The 17,575-nt window shown below is 36.5% G+C and overlaps 1 protein-coding gene across 3 annotated transcripts in view; it reads right to left on the reverse strand.

Moving 5' to 3' along the window:
- The window catches only part of CAPN7 (calpain 7), a 37,762-nt gene that overhangs the window by 6,450 nt on the left and 13,737 nt on the right, over positions 1-17,575 (reverse strand). Inside the window, exons 7-16 of one of the 3 annotated variants that reach the window (XM_060149584.1) lie at positions 15,333-15,459; positions 14,446-14,531; positions 13,091-13,184; positions 10,918-11,064; positions 9,608-9,714; positions 8,361-8,481; positions 3,813-3,957; positions 3,584-3,683; positions 3,164-3,299; positions 2,494-2,569 (exon numbers count right to left, since the gene is read on the reverse strand). In XM_060149584.1, the coding sequence (XP_060005567.1) occupies positions 2,494-2,569; positions 3,164-3,299; positions 3,584-3,683; positions 3,813-3,957; positions 8,361-8,481; positions 9,608-9,714; positions 10,918-11,064; positions 13,091-13,184; positions 14,446-14,531; positions 15,333-15,459 (1,139 nt within the window). The remainder of the gene's footprint in view (positions 1-2,493; positions 2,570-3,163; positions 3,300-3,583; positions 3,684-3,812; positions 3,958-8,360; positions 8,482-9,607; positions 9,715-10,917; positions 11,065-13,090; positions 13,185-14,445; positions 14,532-15,332; positions 15,460-17,575) is intronic. The other 2 variants (XM_060149586.1, XM_060149585.1) reach the window with 2 other exon arrangements.

Raw genomic sequence — 17,575 nt, forward strand, 5'->3', positions numbered from 1 at the left:
GGGAAAAGAATGGGCACGTCTGTGGTCCTGAAAGGTGTGACCTACGTCTCAGTTTACTCTCCTGTCAGATGGAGAACAGTCTGATTTACCTCAGAGTATTGTGATGAAAATAAAACTAGAAACCAGAAAGTATCCTGAAATGGCAAAGTCACTATGTATAAGAGAGGAAGCATTGTTTTTTAAAAAATCCAAGTACAAAGGGTAACAAGGTGTTTGAAATTCAAAAGCCATGTAACATGTTAATGCTCGGAATATACTCACAAAATTTGTGCTTTTTTGGTTATATAATGACCAACGTGAAAAATGGAAAATTTAGCTAGTTTAACTTGACATTTATCATTGGACCTACCGTGTGCCATGCACATGCCAGAAAACCTTGGGATACCCTCAATGCAGCATAATGGGGAAGAAGGCCATGTTTTCCTATGATCAAGCAAAACGAAACTGGACAAAACCACTTTTGATCCCATCTCTCCCATCAGTGCCCATTTCTCTGCACAGCCTTCCTGAAAGAACGGTCAGTGATTGCTTCCTTACCTCAGGCCCTCCTCAATCCACCCCACCTGGGCTTCCAGCCCACCTCTTGCCAACTCTGTTCTTGTCAAGGTCAAAGATGCTGCCAGGGCACTAGGTCCAATAGTCTCTTCTCTAGCCTAATCTCACTGGACCTCAGAAATAGCAATGGGTGGAGATGTCCACTCTTTCCTGTATGGAGTATTTTCTTCCCTTGGGTTATATGATACCTTACTCTGTCTCGTCAGGTACTCTGTTCAAACTCTTCTGTGGTAACTTGCCCTCTGCTCAGCTGTAAGATGCCAGAGTCCAAGGACCAGGTGCTGGGTGTTTGTCTCTGAACCTACAACTCTCTCCGTAGGTGATTTATATACAGTCCTACCTTCAAATGCTTTCCTTATCCCGACTCCTCCGTCTGTACCTGCGGCCCTACCCTTGTCCCAGAATTCTGCTCAAAACCCCAACTGCCTACTTGGCACCTTCACTTGGAGAGCTAACAGGGATCTCAAATTTAACAAAACCAAAAATTAACTTTTGATTTTACTCCACAACAATTCTGCTCCCTCCCCTGCTCCCACCAACATTTACATCTCAGTCAATGTTACACCTTTCTATGGCTCAAGCCCAAAACACAGGAATCATCCTTGACTCCTCTTTGACCACACATTAACCCAAGTCCTGACAACCCTAACCAAGCCCAAATCTGTCCACTCTCCATCTCCCCTTTAGCACCCTCAGTTCAAACCACCGTCACTTCTCACATAAATAAAATCATCTAATTGGGTTCTCTGCTTCCAGTTTTTGTCCCCTCCAATATATTCTACAGAGAATTTTCTTAAAAAAAAAATCAGATAATGCCATTTTCCTGATTAAGACCCTCCAAAGATTTCCCATCGCACTTAGAGAAAAATCCAAACCCTTTCCTGGGCTGATAGACCTCCTGTGATCTAAGCCTGCATACCTCTGACCGTTTCTGTGATACCACACTGCCCAGGCCTCCTGGCCTTTCTTCTGTTACCAGAAAACACCTATCTTTCCCTCATTTTAGGGTCCTTGCACTTGCTGTTCCCTCTGCTTATAATGCTTTTACCTCTACTTCTAATGCTTTTTCCTCTACTTCTTTGCATGACTCCTGTTCGTGATTTGGAGTTCCTCTTATCCCTTCTTAAAGAGGCTTTCCATGGCCACCCAACCAAAGTAACCAATGTGACCCTATGCATTTCTTTACAAGTATGTGTCACTATCAGGTCTTTTTTTTTCTTATTGTTTGTCTCCCAAACTAGAACATAAACTAACAGCTCCTATCATGAAGTGCTAAAAAAATTTTTTTTAATATGAAAGCAAAATGGTCTCAACCCAGTATGTTAATGCCTTAGGGAAAGATTTACTTTGCCTGGTAGGAAGGTTATCACAGAGAAAATAACATAAACTGGATCTTAACCACATTCATTACACAGAATAGGGTAAAAGAAATATGTGGGCAGAGGGCAGGTAGAAGAGACTCTCGGCAAAAGAAACTGTGTGAAAACAGGGGCAACAAGGGCATGGTGTGTTCAGGAGAAGCCAGACCCACTGTGAAATGCTGGGGCATGAGATAAAGGGGGACAGCGAGGTGAAGGCGGAATATAAAAAGCCTTAGACATCAAGCTGAAGAGCTTGGATTTTATCCAAGAGTCCACGGAAAACCACAGAATTTTTGATCAGGGAAAAAAGATAGGATTTAAATTTCAGAAATAAAGCTCTGACAGCAATGTGCAAGAGTGTAGAAATCCCAAATTCCTGAGGTCTCTAAATTAAAAATAAATCAAAACAAAACACACAAGTAGCATAAATACCTACCCATCTGTTTGAGTAGTTTCTATTAGTCTATCAGCATAATTATTAATTTCTGCATATCATCTACATAAAATTTTTCATTTTCAAATTAATCACACAAATAGAATTTTAATGTTTGTTTGAATGTCTGTTTACTAAACATACCTGGGTAATAAACTTTTTTCCCATCAGTCTTGTATACAACCATTGTGATAAATTCTCGATTATTTGCGAAATCATCCTAAAAGCACAGAGAATCCGATATGGTTAGGAAAATGGGCTCAAAATGCTCCTGTGTGTGTGTGTTCATGTATGGAGGTGGGGAGGGGAGGGGAAGGAGATTATTTCTAAGTTTAAGAGCATTTCTATTTAGTGTTATTAAAAAATGTCATTTTTCTGAATTAAATTGTCATTTCAATAGATGACCATATTGTACGAAGCAAGATACTAAAAAAACCACTTTAAAGCCATTAAAATCATGGTTACCCTTTATAAAATTAGGCCCAATGAATCAACATTTCCAAACCCTCTTTAGCATATTTTTATGTTAATATTGTTAAGATCTAAGCATATAGAATCAACACTAAAACCCTCTCTAGAAAGAATAAACTCCCTCATATTTTTCTTCATAGATGATTTTTGAACGAGATTTTAAGTGTATAATTATAAATGACCAATTTCCTTTAAGGAAAATATTCATTTATCTAAGTAAACACTATTTTCAAGCCACCTATATAAATGAAACAGGCTGGTGATCAAGTTACATATCTTGCTCACAATGGTCTAATTATATTTAAAAGAATTTCTGTATGGGATATAAGAAGGGTATCAGTACCTTGTCTGTTATGTGTCTACTAAGCAAAACCCAAACCGCAGCGCCCCCTTGTGGACACTGCACCTCCAACTTGTACTGGGGATTGTTGGCCAGGCTATAGGCATCTTTCACAGGTCCTTGCTTAGCATCCCAAGTGCTAAAGGACAAAATCAACAAAGAAAGTAGTAATTAAATTTCTCATAGAGCTAAACTGAAATACTATTTTTGTTTTGTGTTTCAAATACAATTAGGTTATCGGGTTTTCTTGTTTTTTAAATTTTTGGCATAACCAAGAAGCATACACGGATAATAACTATTACACGATAGTCATCTGTGGGTATGACAAAAAGAGAGACTACTAGTCTTCCCAAATAATTTCATTTTAAATGAAAAAAGGGAGACTACTATAAAGCATATTCTGAAATGTGCAAAAAAAGTTACCTGTGAATACATGTTGATTCTTTAAAAAGACCTGGATTCCAACTCAAATAAATCACATCATAATACTGGCAGAGATCATCCCATGAGATCCAAAATATTCCTGAAAATCAGATGTCTTTGTTAGTCTAAAAAAAAAATCTTAATGACTTGTCAGTTAAGTACATTTCACACTGTTAAAGCATGTTATTTATTTAAAGATCAAATATTATTAAATTAAAAATATAGGTACCATTGTCTATTTTCTGAGCTGTTCGAGGATCAAAGTTTAAACACTTTTGCAACTCTGGGGTCCAGTTTTTTACATCGTTTTCACTATATCTTCCTTTCCAACGTAAATGACTCCAAGGATTTTTCAGTTGGATAAATCGCAGCCCCTATTTAAAAAACCAGGAGGTAATGAAGTTGCAAAACAGTTTTACCATATTTTTATTAGTTACATCATTCTCCAAGCGAGGATGCAATTTGAATACTTATCCATTCTTTTCCCTACAAATAAATTTGAAATTACTATTCTTTAATCAATACTTCCCCGAATCCCATATCTGATCAAAAACTATAAATGGCTACCTATCCCTAGAGCTATGCTGTCCATATGTAGCCGCTAATCACACGTGATTAGTTATATTATGATTAAATCGGGACTTGCCCGGCAGTCCAGTGGTTAAGACTCCGAGTTCTCAATGCAGGGGGCACAAATCTGATCCCTGGCTGGGGAACTAAGATCCCTCATGCCTCATGGCGCAGTCAAAAAAAGAAAAAAAAAATTGGTATCATTTAATTCAGTTTACAAATCAGTTCCTTAGTCACAGTAGCCACATTTCAAGAGTTCAAGGACCAAATGTACTAGTAGCTGATGCATCGCACAGCACAGACACAGAACACTGTCATCATCACAGGAAGTTCTACTGGGCTGCCCTGCCTCAGAGAATCGAGTCCTTCCTCTCACAATCCCACAAACGATCCTTATTCAATTTCACCTCTAAATGCCTTTGCTCACACTGCTCCTGTTTCTGGAAGGCGCTCTCTGATCCCTTTTAACTACTCTTCTTTTCAGATCCTCTTTAGCTTCGTTCCACTGTCTCTCAGTGAAGACTGAAGCAATGAAAAAAACACGAACTCTGGAGTCATAATGAAATGGGACCAAATTCCAGCTCTACTATTTATCGGCTTTATGGGCCTTGGTTGGTCGTTACTCTCTCTGAGCTGTTGTGAAGATTAAATGGAGTAACATATGCAAAGTTTCTAGCACTCAGCAACTTCCTTCTCATTTTAATTACTAGCTCTCCTTTAAAGTTCATAGTCCTAACAATCTGTATTACGTTAGTTTACGACAAATAATATCCTATCTTGTATCGTTTCCTACTTGTGCAAATGCAGGAGTCTTGTCTCCCCAATGCGACTATAAACTCCTTGAAATGGTAACACTATTATCCTTTTCAGACGTCTCCACTGAGTTTATGGAACACAGTATGCGCTCAGTAAATACTGGGCATGTCTACAGAGTTCATTACATTAATTCAGAAAAACAAAAGAACCTGTAAATCCAAAAGATTTGTCTTATTTCAAGGAGTCAACTTAGAGAATTGTGGTCTTTTTCTAATGATGTCACAAATCAAACTATTTGGAAGACATTTGAAAAAAACCACATTCCTTTGCTATTTCAAATGTGGCAAAACAGGGCCTGGGGAAGATGTGATTTCTGGACGTAAGCCAGACTAATTACTCTCAGGCCATATTCCCTAGAATCTCATTAATACAATTTCTGTTCTCAATCTCTTCTACACCACTTGTGCCTCACCCTGCCCCTGCCACGCATCAGCCAACAAACATTGAACTCTAACTCCTTTCTTTTCATAAAACCTATTTCTACATGAGCAGGAAATCTCCTTATTTCAGGACTCTATCACTTCTTAACGGAAGGAGTATACATATAAAGGAGAGGAAATTGCCGCTAAGCTTTTCAGAAGCAGGTCCCAGGTATCACTGACATTCAAGGGCACTTTTGGTGGGAATGTAAATTGGGTCCAGCCATTATGAAAACAATATGGAGATTCCTCAAAAAATTAAAAACAGAACTGTCATATGATCAAGTAATTCCACTTCTGGGTATCTGTCCACAGAAAACAAAAACACTAATCCAAAAAAGACATACCCACACCAATGTTCACTGCATCATCATATACAAGAGCCAAGATATGGAAACAACCTATGTGTCCATTGATGGATAAATGGATAAAGAAATTTGGTATCCATATATACAATGAAATGTTAGCCATAAAAAAGAATGAATTCTTGCCATTTGCAACTACATGGATGGACCTAAAGGGTATTATGCTAAGTGCAATGTTAGAGAAAGATAAATACCATATGATTTCACTTATGTGTGGAATCTAAAAAACAAAACAAATGAACAAACATAACAAAACAGAAACAGACTCAGATACAGAGAAAAAACAGGCAGTTGCCAGAAGGGAATAGGCTGGGGGGGGAAAGAGTAAAATAAGCGAGGGAGATTAAGAGGCAGAAACTTCCAGCTACAAAATAAATGAGTCATGGGGATGAAATGTTCAGCACTGGGAATACAGTCAATAATATTGTAATAACTTTGTATGGTGACAGATGGTGACTTATTGAGGTGATTATTTTATAACATGTAGAAATATCGCATCACTATGCTGTGCACCTGGATCTAATGCAGTATTGTACATCTATCATACCTCAATTTAAAATAAAAAATAAAATGTATAAAAAAATAAAAAACAGGCAGCCTTAATCATTACAGAATAACTGACACATGGGATTGATACTGTGTAAACAATGTTAACTGATTTTTTTGTTTCTGTTTTTTTCTTTTTTTTTTTTTTTTTTCTTTAGCGGTACGCGGGCCTCTCACTGCTGTGGCCTCTCCCGTTGCGGAGCACAGGCTCCGGACGCGCAGGCTCAGCGGCCATGGCTCACAGGCCCAGCCGCTCCACAGCGTGTGGGATCTTCCCGGACCGGGGCATGAACCCGTGTCCCCTGCACTGGCAGGTAGACTCAACCACTGCGCCACCAGGGAAGCCCTTAACTGATTTGCAACAAGGCTATTATTTGAAATGTTTACTTTACTGAAATTTAACAACTTTTTAATGTTTTGTTTTCAAGTCAAACCACCTGTACCTATTTTTCTCTTAAATATGTTGTTTTTCTAGTTTCCTGTGAACAATCATAATAGTCTTATTACTTGAAGTAAATGATACATCTTTAGAGAAATATTCCTCATATTCAAGCTTACTTTCATATTGACTGTTTCATTATCTAAATTTAAATCTCTTGCCAGACACATTCATTAACACCTATCTCAAAGGATGTTCTAACAATAAAATTGTTACTAAATAATAGCAACTGTTATTCCCAATGTTTTTTTTGCGGTACGCAGGCCTCTCACTGTTGTGGCCTCTCCCGTTGCGGAGCACAGGCTCTGGACGCGCAGGCTCAGCGGCCATGGCTCACAGGCCCAGCCACTCCGCGGCATGTGGGATCTTTCCGGACTGGGGCACGAACCCGTGTCCCCTGCATTGGCAGGCGGACTCTCAACCACTGCGCCACCAGGGAAGCCCCCCAATGTTGTTTTTTTCTTTTTTTTAACATCTTTATTGGGGTGTAATTGCTTTACAATGGTGTGTTAGTTTCTGCTTTATAACAAAGTGAATCAGTTATACATATACATATGTTCCCATATCTCTTCCCTCTTGCGTCTCCCCCCACAATGTTTTAATTGGTGTTTGTGGCAAACTACATTCCTGAAACAAACACAAACCTCTCAGCTTATTCAATTTCACATAAATTTTTATATTTTTTGCTTTATGTAGTCAATATTTATTCCACTTTAAAAGGAAGAGACAATTCTACACAGAATGTTTGGAGGTATCACAATGGGGGCTGATTTAGAAAGCTTTGAGACTATAAATTTTTAAATGATGCAGCAGGTCCCAATTGCCTTTGTAATTCATACAGTTCCATGTGCCACATAAGAAAATCAGACTAATTAATACACAGTAGTACTCTGTTCTTGCCAATTAATCACTATTTCTTTCTATAAGTTTAAACAGAAGAAACTGGAATACACTGCTAGTTAAACTTTCCAGTAACTAGACAGCTTAGTTTCTATACCATCAGGGAAAAAGAGTCCTTCCTTCCTTAATAATTTTTGTATCTTCTAATCCATAGAACAGATCTATTTTTCAGTGAAAAATAACTAATCAATAACATGAGAAGTAGTGAAGTCAACCGTGCCAACACCCACACACAGAAAAAGGGTCTGAAAAAAGCCTCATAGCATGCAAGGGCTGTTAGGAAAACACTTACAAACCCACTGGCATGTTTCCTATTCATAGGTATCCTCTTATTTTTCGTCCGTGCACAGCTATTCACTGAATGTCTACTACGCTCTATAGCCTGACACTGCGATTGACCCCCACCGCCAACAGACAGCTCAGAACCTTGAGGGACATGTTTTCACTTTGACCCTGCTACTTTTATGAGAAAAAAAAGAGGCATACAATGTTCCTGTTCTGTCATCAATATCTGTGCTGCTACTGTCATTACACTTCCCATCTTTTTATTCATAATTTCCAATGGTAGAGGTCAAGTTGTTTAATGTAATAGGTGGAATGATTTTAAAACTTGGCCTAAACCTTGATCTGTCAGTATTTAAAAGGCTCACGTATCACTTGGAATCCTTGCAATGTCTTACGAGCACACAAGAAAAATAAGGGAAACAAATGTAAGGCAAAACCTTGAACTCTCTGATGTCCAACACGGCGTATGCGTGTGTGGGAACCAGGCCCCACCTCTCGCCTTCAGCTTCAGTCATCACTCCAGTGGATGCGGTGATGAGGACGTCCCCTTTGTGAAACCTGGAATGGACCCAACAGACCAATAATCAAAGGAAAACACATCTGTACTCTCAGATCACACCATCTTTCCTTTAGCCTCATGGTTTACATGAAAATCTCCACAAAGTGGAAATCTTTTCTAAAATGGGCTATTTCCAACAGCCCCCAGAGAACTTGTAACAAGTACATTTCTATTTTACAGCAAATCAAAAAAACTATCACATTTCTTTCTTTTCCCTCCCAGTTTTAGACAACTTAATTCTCAGGTAGAAACCGATCAATGAAGGCAAATAAATGCTAAATTTTCAAATGATTTACAAATAAAGGTGAAGATGTGAAATACCAAATATATTTTTCCCAAAGCCACATCCTTTTATTTATCCAATCAGTGAGCGTTCTGGTTTCAATACTGAATGTGTATTATTGTACAGACAGTTTTCCAGCTCTTCATGTGGATTATCCATTTAAGGCTTAAGCTATCTTCCTCTTTATGTTCTCACCCTTCTCTCTTCCCACCTTCCCTCAAATTGGTAAGTACTCAGGAAGTACAAAATTACATATTCTAGACTCAAATGTTTGGATTATCTACCATCTGGATTAACTGTAAGCATCAGTGAGGATGACTGAGGGCTGGCTGGACCGTGTGCATAAAGTGAAGTCTATTTTAAAAACACAACGTCCCTAATAACTGAAAATGACAGCCTCTGCAATATCCACTCTAAATAAGACATGAAGTTTTTATTTTTTTAATTTTTAAATAAATTTATTATTTTTTGAAATTTATTTTTGGCTGAGTTGGGTCTTCGTTGCTGCGTGCAGGGTTTTTCTAGTTGAGGTGAGTGGGGGCTACCCTTTGTTGTGGTGTGTGGGCTTCTCATTGCGGTGGCTTTTCTTTTGCGGAGCACGGGCTCTAGGCATGCGGGCTTCAGTAGTTGTGGCTCGTGGGCTCTAGAGCGCAGGCTCAGTAGTCGTGACGCACGGGCTTAGTTGCTCTGCAGCATGTGGGATATTCCCGGACCAGGGATCGAACCCGTGTCCCCTGCATTGGCAGGCAGATTCTTAACCACTGCGCCTCCAGGGAAGTCCCAACATGAAGTTTCTAAATAGCCTCTTTTAGTACAAAAGACAGAGACAGAGAAATGTTTACCTTTGATAAAGCATTCGGAAAGAATTATCCTTACTGAAAGTCTGGCTGTCTGAATGCATGGCGATCCTTTCTGGTATCCATCCAGTCAGTGCATGAAGATCAATATTCTGCAACATAAACACAGGACTGCCAACGTGGTTTTCAAGGTCATAAATAAATCCCCAGGGTAGCTATTAAATCTCATTGATCTGATATGATGATTCTGATAGAAATAAATCAGAAGGTAGTAAGTTGTTCTCTACCAGTAATAAATCTCTTATTTAACTCAAATTCCTACCTGGATTTAAGCACAAGCCTCTCTTCTTACAATCTCTGCTGCTTTTCCTGAATTCAAAGAATTGTTTTACTGATAAATATGATGAAAACTCAAAATGTTTAACAGAAAAAACTGCTTTGATGATGATGATGACAGTCACTCACCATTTACTGAGTTTTTACAATATGACAGTCACCTTTCCTAACATTTTACATATATGCTCATTCCTTCTCTCTTTCAGCTGACTGGGCAAATCAACAGGCAATGGATTAGAAAGCTAAACTAAAAATATTTAAAGGACAGAGCAACTGAACATGGAGGCCGGGCAGAAATTTTAACATCCTATTACCTTTAACTATGAACTATACATTCTTGGACTATCATTATAAGAACCAGAAGGATGAAGGAGCCTGGGTACTAGGCAAGGATACTAACTAGGTATGAATAATGGGTGATTTGCATATATTACTTCAATTAATCTTTACAGTTCTTGAGAGGTGAGTATTATCCTCACATCACAGACAAGCAAAAAGGCTAAGAAAGGGGTAAATACCTTTCTAAGGCAACGGGCTCATTAGTGTTATAATTCAAAGTCATGCTAGTCTGAATGATTTCTGGCATAAGGCCAGTGGTTTACAACTAAAGGACACTGGCACATACCTTGATTTTACAGGTTAAGTTGTGTTAAGGTGGGGAAAAACTAACTCCAAACTCCTTGAACCTGAATTTACAAATCAAAAAAAATATACAAGGATGACAATATGACATATCCCTTTGATTTGCAGAGGCTTCTCTGGAAAGGTACACTGTATTTAACTGGCCATATATCCCATCAGACACATACACTTTAGGCTTTCCTGAACACCCAATCTATACAATGTGCAAATAACCTTACAAAAGAAAATATGTACTCCCATGATAAGGTGACTGATCAACAGTTTTCAGGGGTTGATAATGTTTTCATTTAAACCAAATATATCATCTATAATCTTTTGAACTTAAAATAGTCATATCAGATAGCAAAAGTCTGTGCCTGGATCCTCTTATTACTTACTGAATTAGATCCTGGGAAATCATATCCTCCCATGACTTTCATGTATGCTTTTTCTATGAGAGAAACCCATAATTCACTTTTGTTGTTAGAGTAAGAACACAGCAATTCTCCCTTATGATCCACAGGTAACTGGTCATCAATTATCACCTGGAGAAAGAGAACATTAATTTCCTTAGGTGGTATAAAATATCTTAAAATCCTTTCTATCAAAAAACCTCCACACCTTTCATACTGATAAAATAAAAGGCATGCTATGCTTATTGTTAAGGTAATGATAGTTTCAAATTTCCAGAATCTGATCAATTATAAAATGTTTTGTGATGTCTTTCTTCAGGTTGACATCTGTCAGGTATTAACTTTGAGCCAACTGGTTGGTTAAATGTTATGGATCGATCAGCAAAATTGTTAGAAATTCTAGAAATGTATACTATATCTAAAATAATTACAGAAGGGCTTCTCACTATTAAGCTAAATAACAATACTAACCTAAACCTGCAGAAAGATTCATGCTGTGTTTAGTTGTAAAATATTATAGCTAAAAAATACATTTAAATAGTAGAGAAATATAGAAGTAATCACCACAAAGATACGGCTTCTAATTCACATTACAGAGTGATTTGGGAAACAAGAGGATAAGAAGAATTTTGATCTAATATTAACAGAAGAACTATGCAACTGTATTTTGAAAGATTCTTTAAACAAGAGGTTATCTAAAAATTATAGTTCAGAAAAACCACATCCTCAATAATTTTGTTTAGTTTTTAAGAAATCAGCTAGAGCAGTGGTTCTGAAAGGGTATTCTCAGACAACAGTATCATCATCATCGCCTAGGAACCCGTCAGATATTCAAATTCTGGCCTCCTCCGCAGACCTACTGAATCAGACACTTTAGGGACGGGGCCCAGCAATCTTTTCTAACAAGCTCTCCAGGTGATCCTGTGCACAATAAAGTTTGATTATCATTTAGCTACAGAGCAACTTCTCAGTTTCTCACACGGGAATCACTAGGGGATCTTGTTTAAATGCATATTCTGATTCAGCAGGTCCAGGATGAGGCCTAAATTCTGCAATTCTAACGAATTCCCAGGTGATACTAATGTTGATCCCTGGACTTCCGTGAGTCGACAGGAGCTAGAGAATCCTAACAACACAAGGCCCTTACAACATGGTTCGGAATCCTTAAAGAAATTAAAGATGTGAAATTTATTTATTTATTTATTTTTAAAATTTATTTTTGGCTCCATTGTTGCACGTGGGCTTTCTCTAGTTGCAGCGAGCGGGGGCTACTCTTGTTGCAGTGCACGGGCTTCTCATCGCTGTGGCTCCTCTTGTTGTGGAGCACGGGCTCTAGGCGCGCGGGCTTCAGTGGTTGTGGCACACGGGCTCAGTAGTTGTGGCTCACAAGCTCTAAAGCACAGGCTCAGTAGTTGTGGCACAGGGGCCCAGCTGCTCCACAGCATGTGGGATCTTCCCGGACCAGGGATTGAACCTGTGTCCCCTGCACTGGCAGGCAAATTCTTAACCACTGCACCATCAGGGAAGTCCCAAGATGTGCAATTAAAAACTATGTATATATTTCACAAAGGAAAACAATATTAAAGGTATCTTACATCTCAATTTATGACTATACACTTAAATTGTTCTGACCTAACAGACTTAGTATGTCTGATATCCTTTTAATCAAAAAGATAGTTAACAACCATCAGATTAAAATTCATTTTAAGCATTAGCAATCATTAGCTCAATGTCACTTCTGGCAACTTTCTATAAATTTTCCCAAACCCATTTTTTAAAAGACTTTATGCTTGTCATGATTTTTATTTTTAATTATTACTGATGATCTTATTGTAGAAATATGTATAATATCACAGAGTCAAAATCAACTAAACTGACTTTTAAAATGTTTATACAAACAACATTTTTTTTTTTTGTGGTATGCGGGCCTCTCACTGTTGTGGCCTTTCCCGTTGCGGAGCACAGGCTCCGGACGCGCAGGCTCCGCGGCATGTGGGATCTTCTCGGATCGGGGCACGAACCTGCATCCCCTGCATTGGCAGGTGGACTCTCAACCACTGCGCCACCAGGGAAGCCCCAAATAACATTTCTTAATGATTCTACTCAAGAGCCAAAGGTGGGGAAGAGAGAAGGGGCTGATATGGGGAGAAACATTCACCTTTCTAGGGACACCATTGAGGTGAAGTTTTACCATATACTTTCCACATGGGTTGTACTCTGGCTCACCATCCTTATTCTGAGGGTAAATTATGCTTTAATAAGGAAAAGAAATAGTGAAATACCAACATTAATATTCAATATAAACTACTAGGCAGAATATTACATTTTATTTAAACATATGCTATTGTCTTAGAGATTTTATAAAAATAAACATAAGAATATTTGTCTATAATAGGCCTGTAATAGAAAAAGAATTTTACCCTAGTCAAAGTGCTTATTCAATATAAATAAATGAAGAAAATATCTTATGCAATCATAGAGCAGAGCATACATTTTACAATATTCTGAAAAATGCTCAGTTTTTAATTATATACTATAATAAATTTTCTATTCAGTGGATATATTTTAAGCCAGTTAAAATAATCTACTTTTGTCCCCAAGACATAAAGAGAAGACCATTTCAATTAACCACAACTAAGGAAATTATAACTCTGACAGAGATAAAGTGAGCAGAACTCTGATAAAGTACACAAAATTATCTAGTAAGAAACCTGTAGAAACTATCAGTATCAATTTTCTTTCACAAAATGCACATTATTTACTTACATGGTCTGTTTATCCAGTGGTAAACGGCTTGAAACTAAGGTATCTGTATCTAATTCATCTTTGTACTTTCAGGACTTAACAAAAACCACTTGGGAAGAGTTGTACAAAAAAATTATAATGCTTAATTTTTACACTGAGTATTTTTAAGGTAATAAAACTTTTAAAAATTGAAAGAAAAAGTATTTCCCAGTACCATTTCAGTACATTCTAAAGCAGTTCTAGCCAACAAAAATGTTATTTTATATTTCACACCTTATATTTTAAAGTCTTATTTAACCCAATATATCAAAAACATTATGATTTCAATAAATAATAAATATAAAAATTTGAGATATTTTCCAAGAGACATTTTTTGGCGCTAAGTTTTCAAAATCTGATCCATTTTACACTTATAGCCTATCTGAATTCAGACTAGCCCATTTCAATTATGTAATATCCACATATGGCTTATGGCTACTATACAGTACAGTGCAGTTATAAATATGACATGATTTTAATGTGACCAATTTAATTTATTTCAAAACATATTTATTTCACTTACATTATGCTAACTATACGTGCATATGTTCTTAGACTGTCTTAGCAAATCTTTCCACACTCACAACCCATCTGCTTGACACACAAGGGCCATAATATTCTAAGTGATATGCCCTCCTCACTTTCTGTGCAGATAAAGCCCAAGCTTTTAATTTCTAGTTACGAGACAATTCTATGAAAAGGGCTAAAGGGACAAATATAAAATTTTACCTGGTAATCAACTTCTTATTAAATCGTCTTTCATAAGCTGCACTGATAGCCAGTGATGCCACAAACGAACAATCTGATACTATTGTCTGTTAATAAGAATTTATTAATACATTCATTTATTCATGCGATTTCAACATTACCACAATATTTAAGCATTGCTTCTAGAGCCTAACTTTTTACACTAAATATCTTGACTGTTGCTTGAACAGGAAAATAAGAAATAGAAATGCCATAGCGCCAGCTAACACGTGTTTTGTTCCAACAAATCCTAGGAAAGACAAAGTATTTCAATTAAGTTAATTTAGAATAATTAAATATGGATGAAGCATTCCTACATGGATAAAAAGCATACTCAACTGAATCACACTCTTTTTAATGACAAAAAATTACGGGCATTTTTAAAAAGTTGGTTTACTATAATATGACCAATTAAAATGAATATGCACATCAAAAGATTTGAATCATAGTATTTCAGGACCATTATTTTTATACTCATGTGGAAAACATCTGTGACTTCAATGCTCAAATGTCATTAATAAACTTTACAATAAAGTCACAGAGTTGTTCTACCACTGAAGTGTTTTAAATTAGCCCAATACCTTTCTATCTCTCCTATCTATTCTCTTATCAAAGGTGAAATTCAGATTCTCAACTTTCTCATCCACAAGCACATATCAATAAATAGGATGTATATAAAAATCTGTAATTGTTCAACAGTTATCATATCTCAGTATGTCTAAGTCAAAGTATGCAGGGTGAATAATTTTTCCAATTATACTAATGCATCTAAATATATAATAAAAATCTAAGAAAAAAAGGCAAATGCCTATTCAAATTACTTTAAAATGTTGGCTTTTCATATAAAATTATACAAAATAAAAGTTTACCTGCTTTATGCTGAAACTAGACACAGTATAAATCATTGTAGGATTGTTGGTGAGGTCTTCTGGTCGTACCCATTTAGAAAATGTAGCTTTTTGTTTAGGTGATAATGGTAGCTTGCCACATCTATCACTGAGGTGATAACAAAAATTAAATAATAATAATAATGATAAAATTAATCTTAAAAGATGACTCAAAAGCAAAATTAAATTTCCTAGAGAATTTTTTTTGGTATAGTGATCACAGCTAAACTATATAATCCGAAAAAACCCTCTGGTCAAATATGGCTCTTTACACTTAACCTTGAATCCAATCTGATTATCCTCTTCAATTAAAAAAAATGTACACAGATAACTGAAAACAGAAGAGCAACCTAAACTCTTTTATATTTATTTTAAGAATATACTTTAAGAGTTTAATTTAGCATGGTTATATTCAAGAAATTCAGTTTCAGTAAAATGGAGCCATTAACAACAATACAATCTGATTCATTCAAAAGGACCGAGGAAGCTACAGATCTTTATGCTGGCTCTTGACAAACTCTTCTCTGCAAGGCTAATAATGAGAGTATCTAATTACTGAGTAATAAACATGTGCCAGGCATCACACAAAAGTATTTTACATACATCATTCATTTAATCTTCAAAACAATTCTATTAAAGCAAATTTTCTGGAAAAAGCTTTAAGTGATTAAATAACTTGCATGTCGAAGAGCTAAGAAGTAGAAGAAAGGGTATGTGAATCCAGGTCTCTGGTGCCAAATCCACCATCTTACCCGTTACCCTCTACTCACACTGTGTAAGGAATATACTGTGTAATATTTCTGCAAAATTGACGTACAGCACAAAATTTTAAAAATCTACCTTTCTTCAAACTGCTTCTAGAGCAAGGGCAACAAATCTTTGGGTTTCAAAAGATTTCTAGGATAATATAAGTTGTATGATATGCAAACTGAAAAAATATAACATTTTTTTTTAAAAAAAGACTGTTGATAGACATTAGGAGAAAGAGAGTTTTGTGGTCAGATGGGATCTGAAAACTCCTCATTAAAGTATTGGTTTTTCTCATTGGAAGGACATCTCTAAACCTTTAATAAGCCAATGTTTACTGGAACTCTCTTAGAGCAGAATATGGTATATAACACTTCTCAAACTTTTTTGATGATCATCTCATACATCTCATAGAGCCACTGGTGTTCTAGGCAACATTTTGGTACCTGTGTACTATCAGGGCCTGACTAAACAGACAGTGAGCTGGGTGAATTGAGAAGAATTTAAAGACAGCTATCATAAAACTTTTAGGAGAAAAAATAAGGCTGAGTCAAATCTAACCTGCCATATAAACCAGAATTCAGTAAATCCAAGACTCCTTAATATCTGTTTCTCTCAAGTCACCACTAAATCAACAAATTCAATGCTTATTTCTTAGAACTTTAAAAATATTTTATAAATATAATGTTTATTATAATACATGACCAGAAAAGAAAAAAATTTAGTCACCCAATCTTTCTAACCAAAGATTCATACACTGGGGAGCTTTTAGCCATCAGTCTGCTATCTCTGAATTTTAAAATGTTTACTGTTACTTTTTCTTCTGATTATTCTTACTGTAAAATAATCCAGAAAACAAGAAACGAAAAATCTTGCCAGTTACAGCATTTAATTTTACTTGATTTTTCTTAAAATTTAATTAACTCAGTAAGTATTCACTGAGCACCTGCCACATGCCAGACACTGTGCAGGCAGGCACACGTTCTCTGTCCTCATGCAGCTTATGGTCCCGTGTGGGGGACAAGCACAGAGCAAGGGGTCACACACACAATGTAAAATCCCAACTCTGACAAGTGCCATGCCTAAACTAAGGGAGTTGGTACAGTTATATTTTTCTGTTTCCATTACATGGTAAGCATTTTCCCACGTTACTTAATTTCTTGAAAACTTGATTGTTCATGATTGTACAAAATTCTTCTTAGGGACATTTTGTTGTATGAGCACTAAAAATATGATTTATCTCAATCTGTTACACAAAGACTGGAACTACTTATAAACAGAAGTTTATATCTCTGCTTCGATATAACCATTTAAGAGCATTCTAGAATAACTGATTCACATTTTCATAATTATAAAAATATTGATGAATATCTTTTATATAAATCTTTGACTAGATCTGTAAATATTTTTTAGAATTGGTCTCTTGAATTGAAATCACTGGGCACAGGGGTATAAACATTTTTAAAGTATTTGAAATG

This window comes from Lagenorhynchus albirostris, chromosome 5 (genome assembly GCF_949774975.1).
Source record: "Lagenorhynchus albirostris chromosome 5, mLagAlb1.1, whole genome shotgun sequence".
NCBI lineage: Eukaryota > Metazoa > Chordata > Mammalia > Artiodactyla > Delphinidae > Lagenorhynchus > Lagenorhynchus albirostris.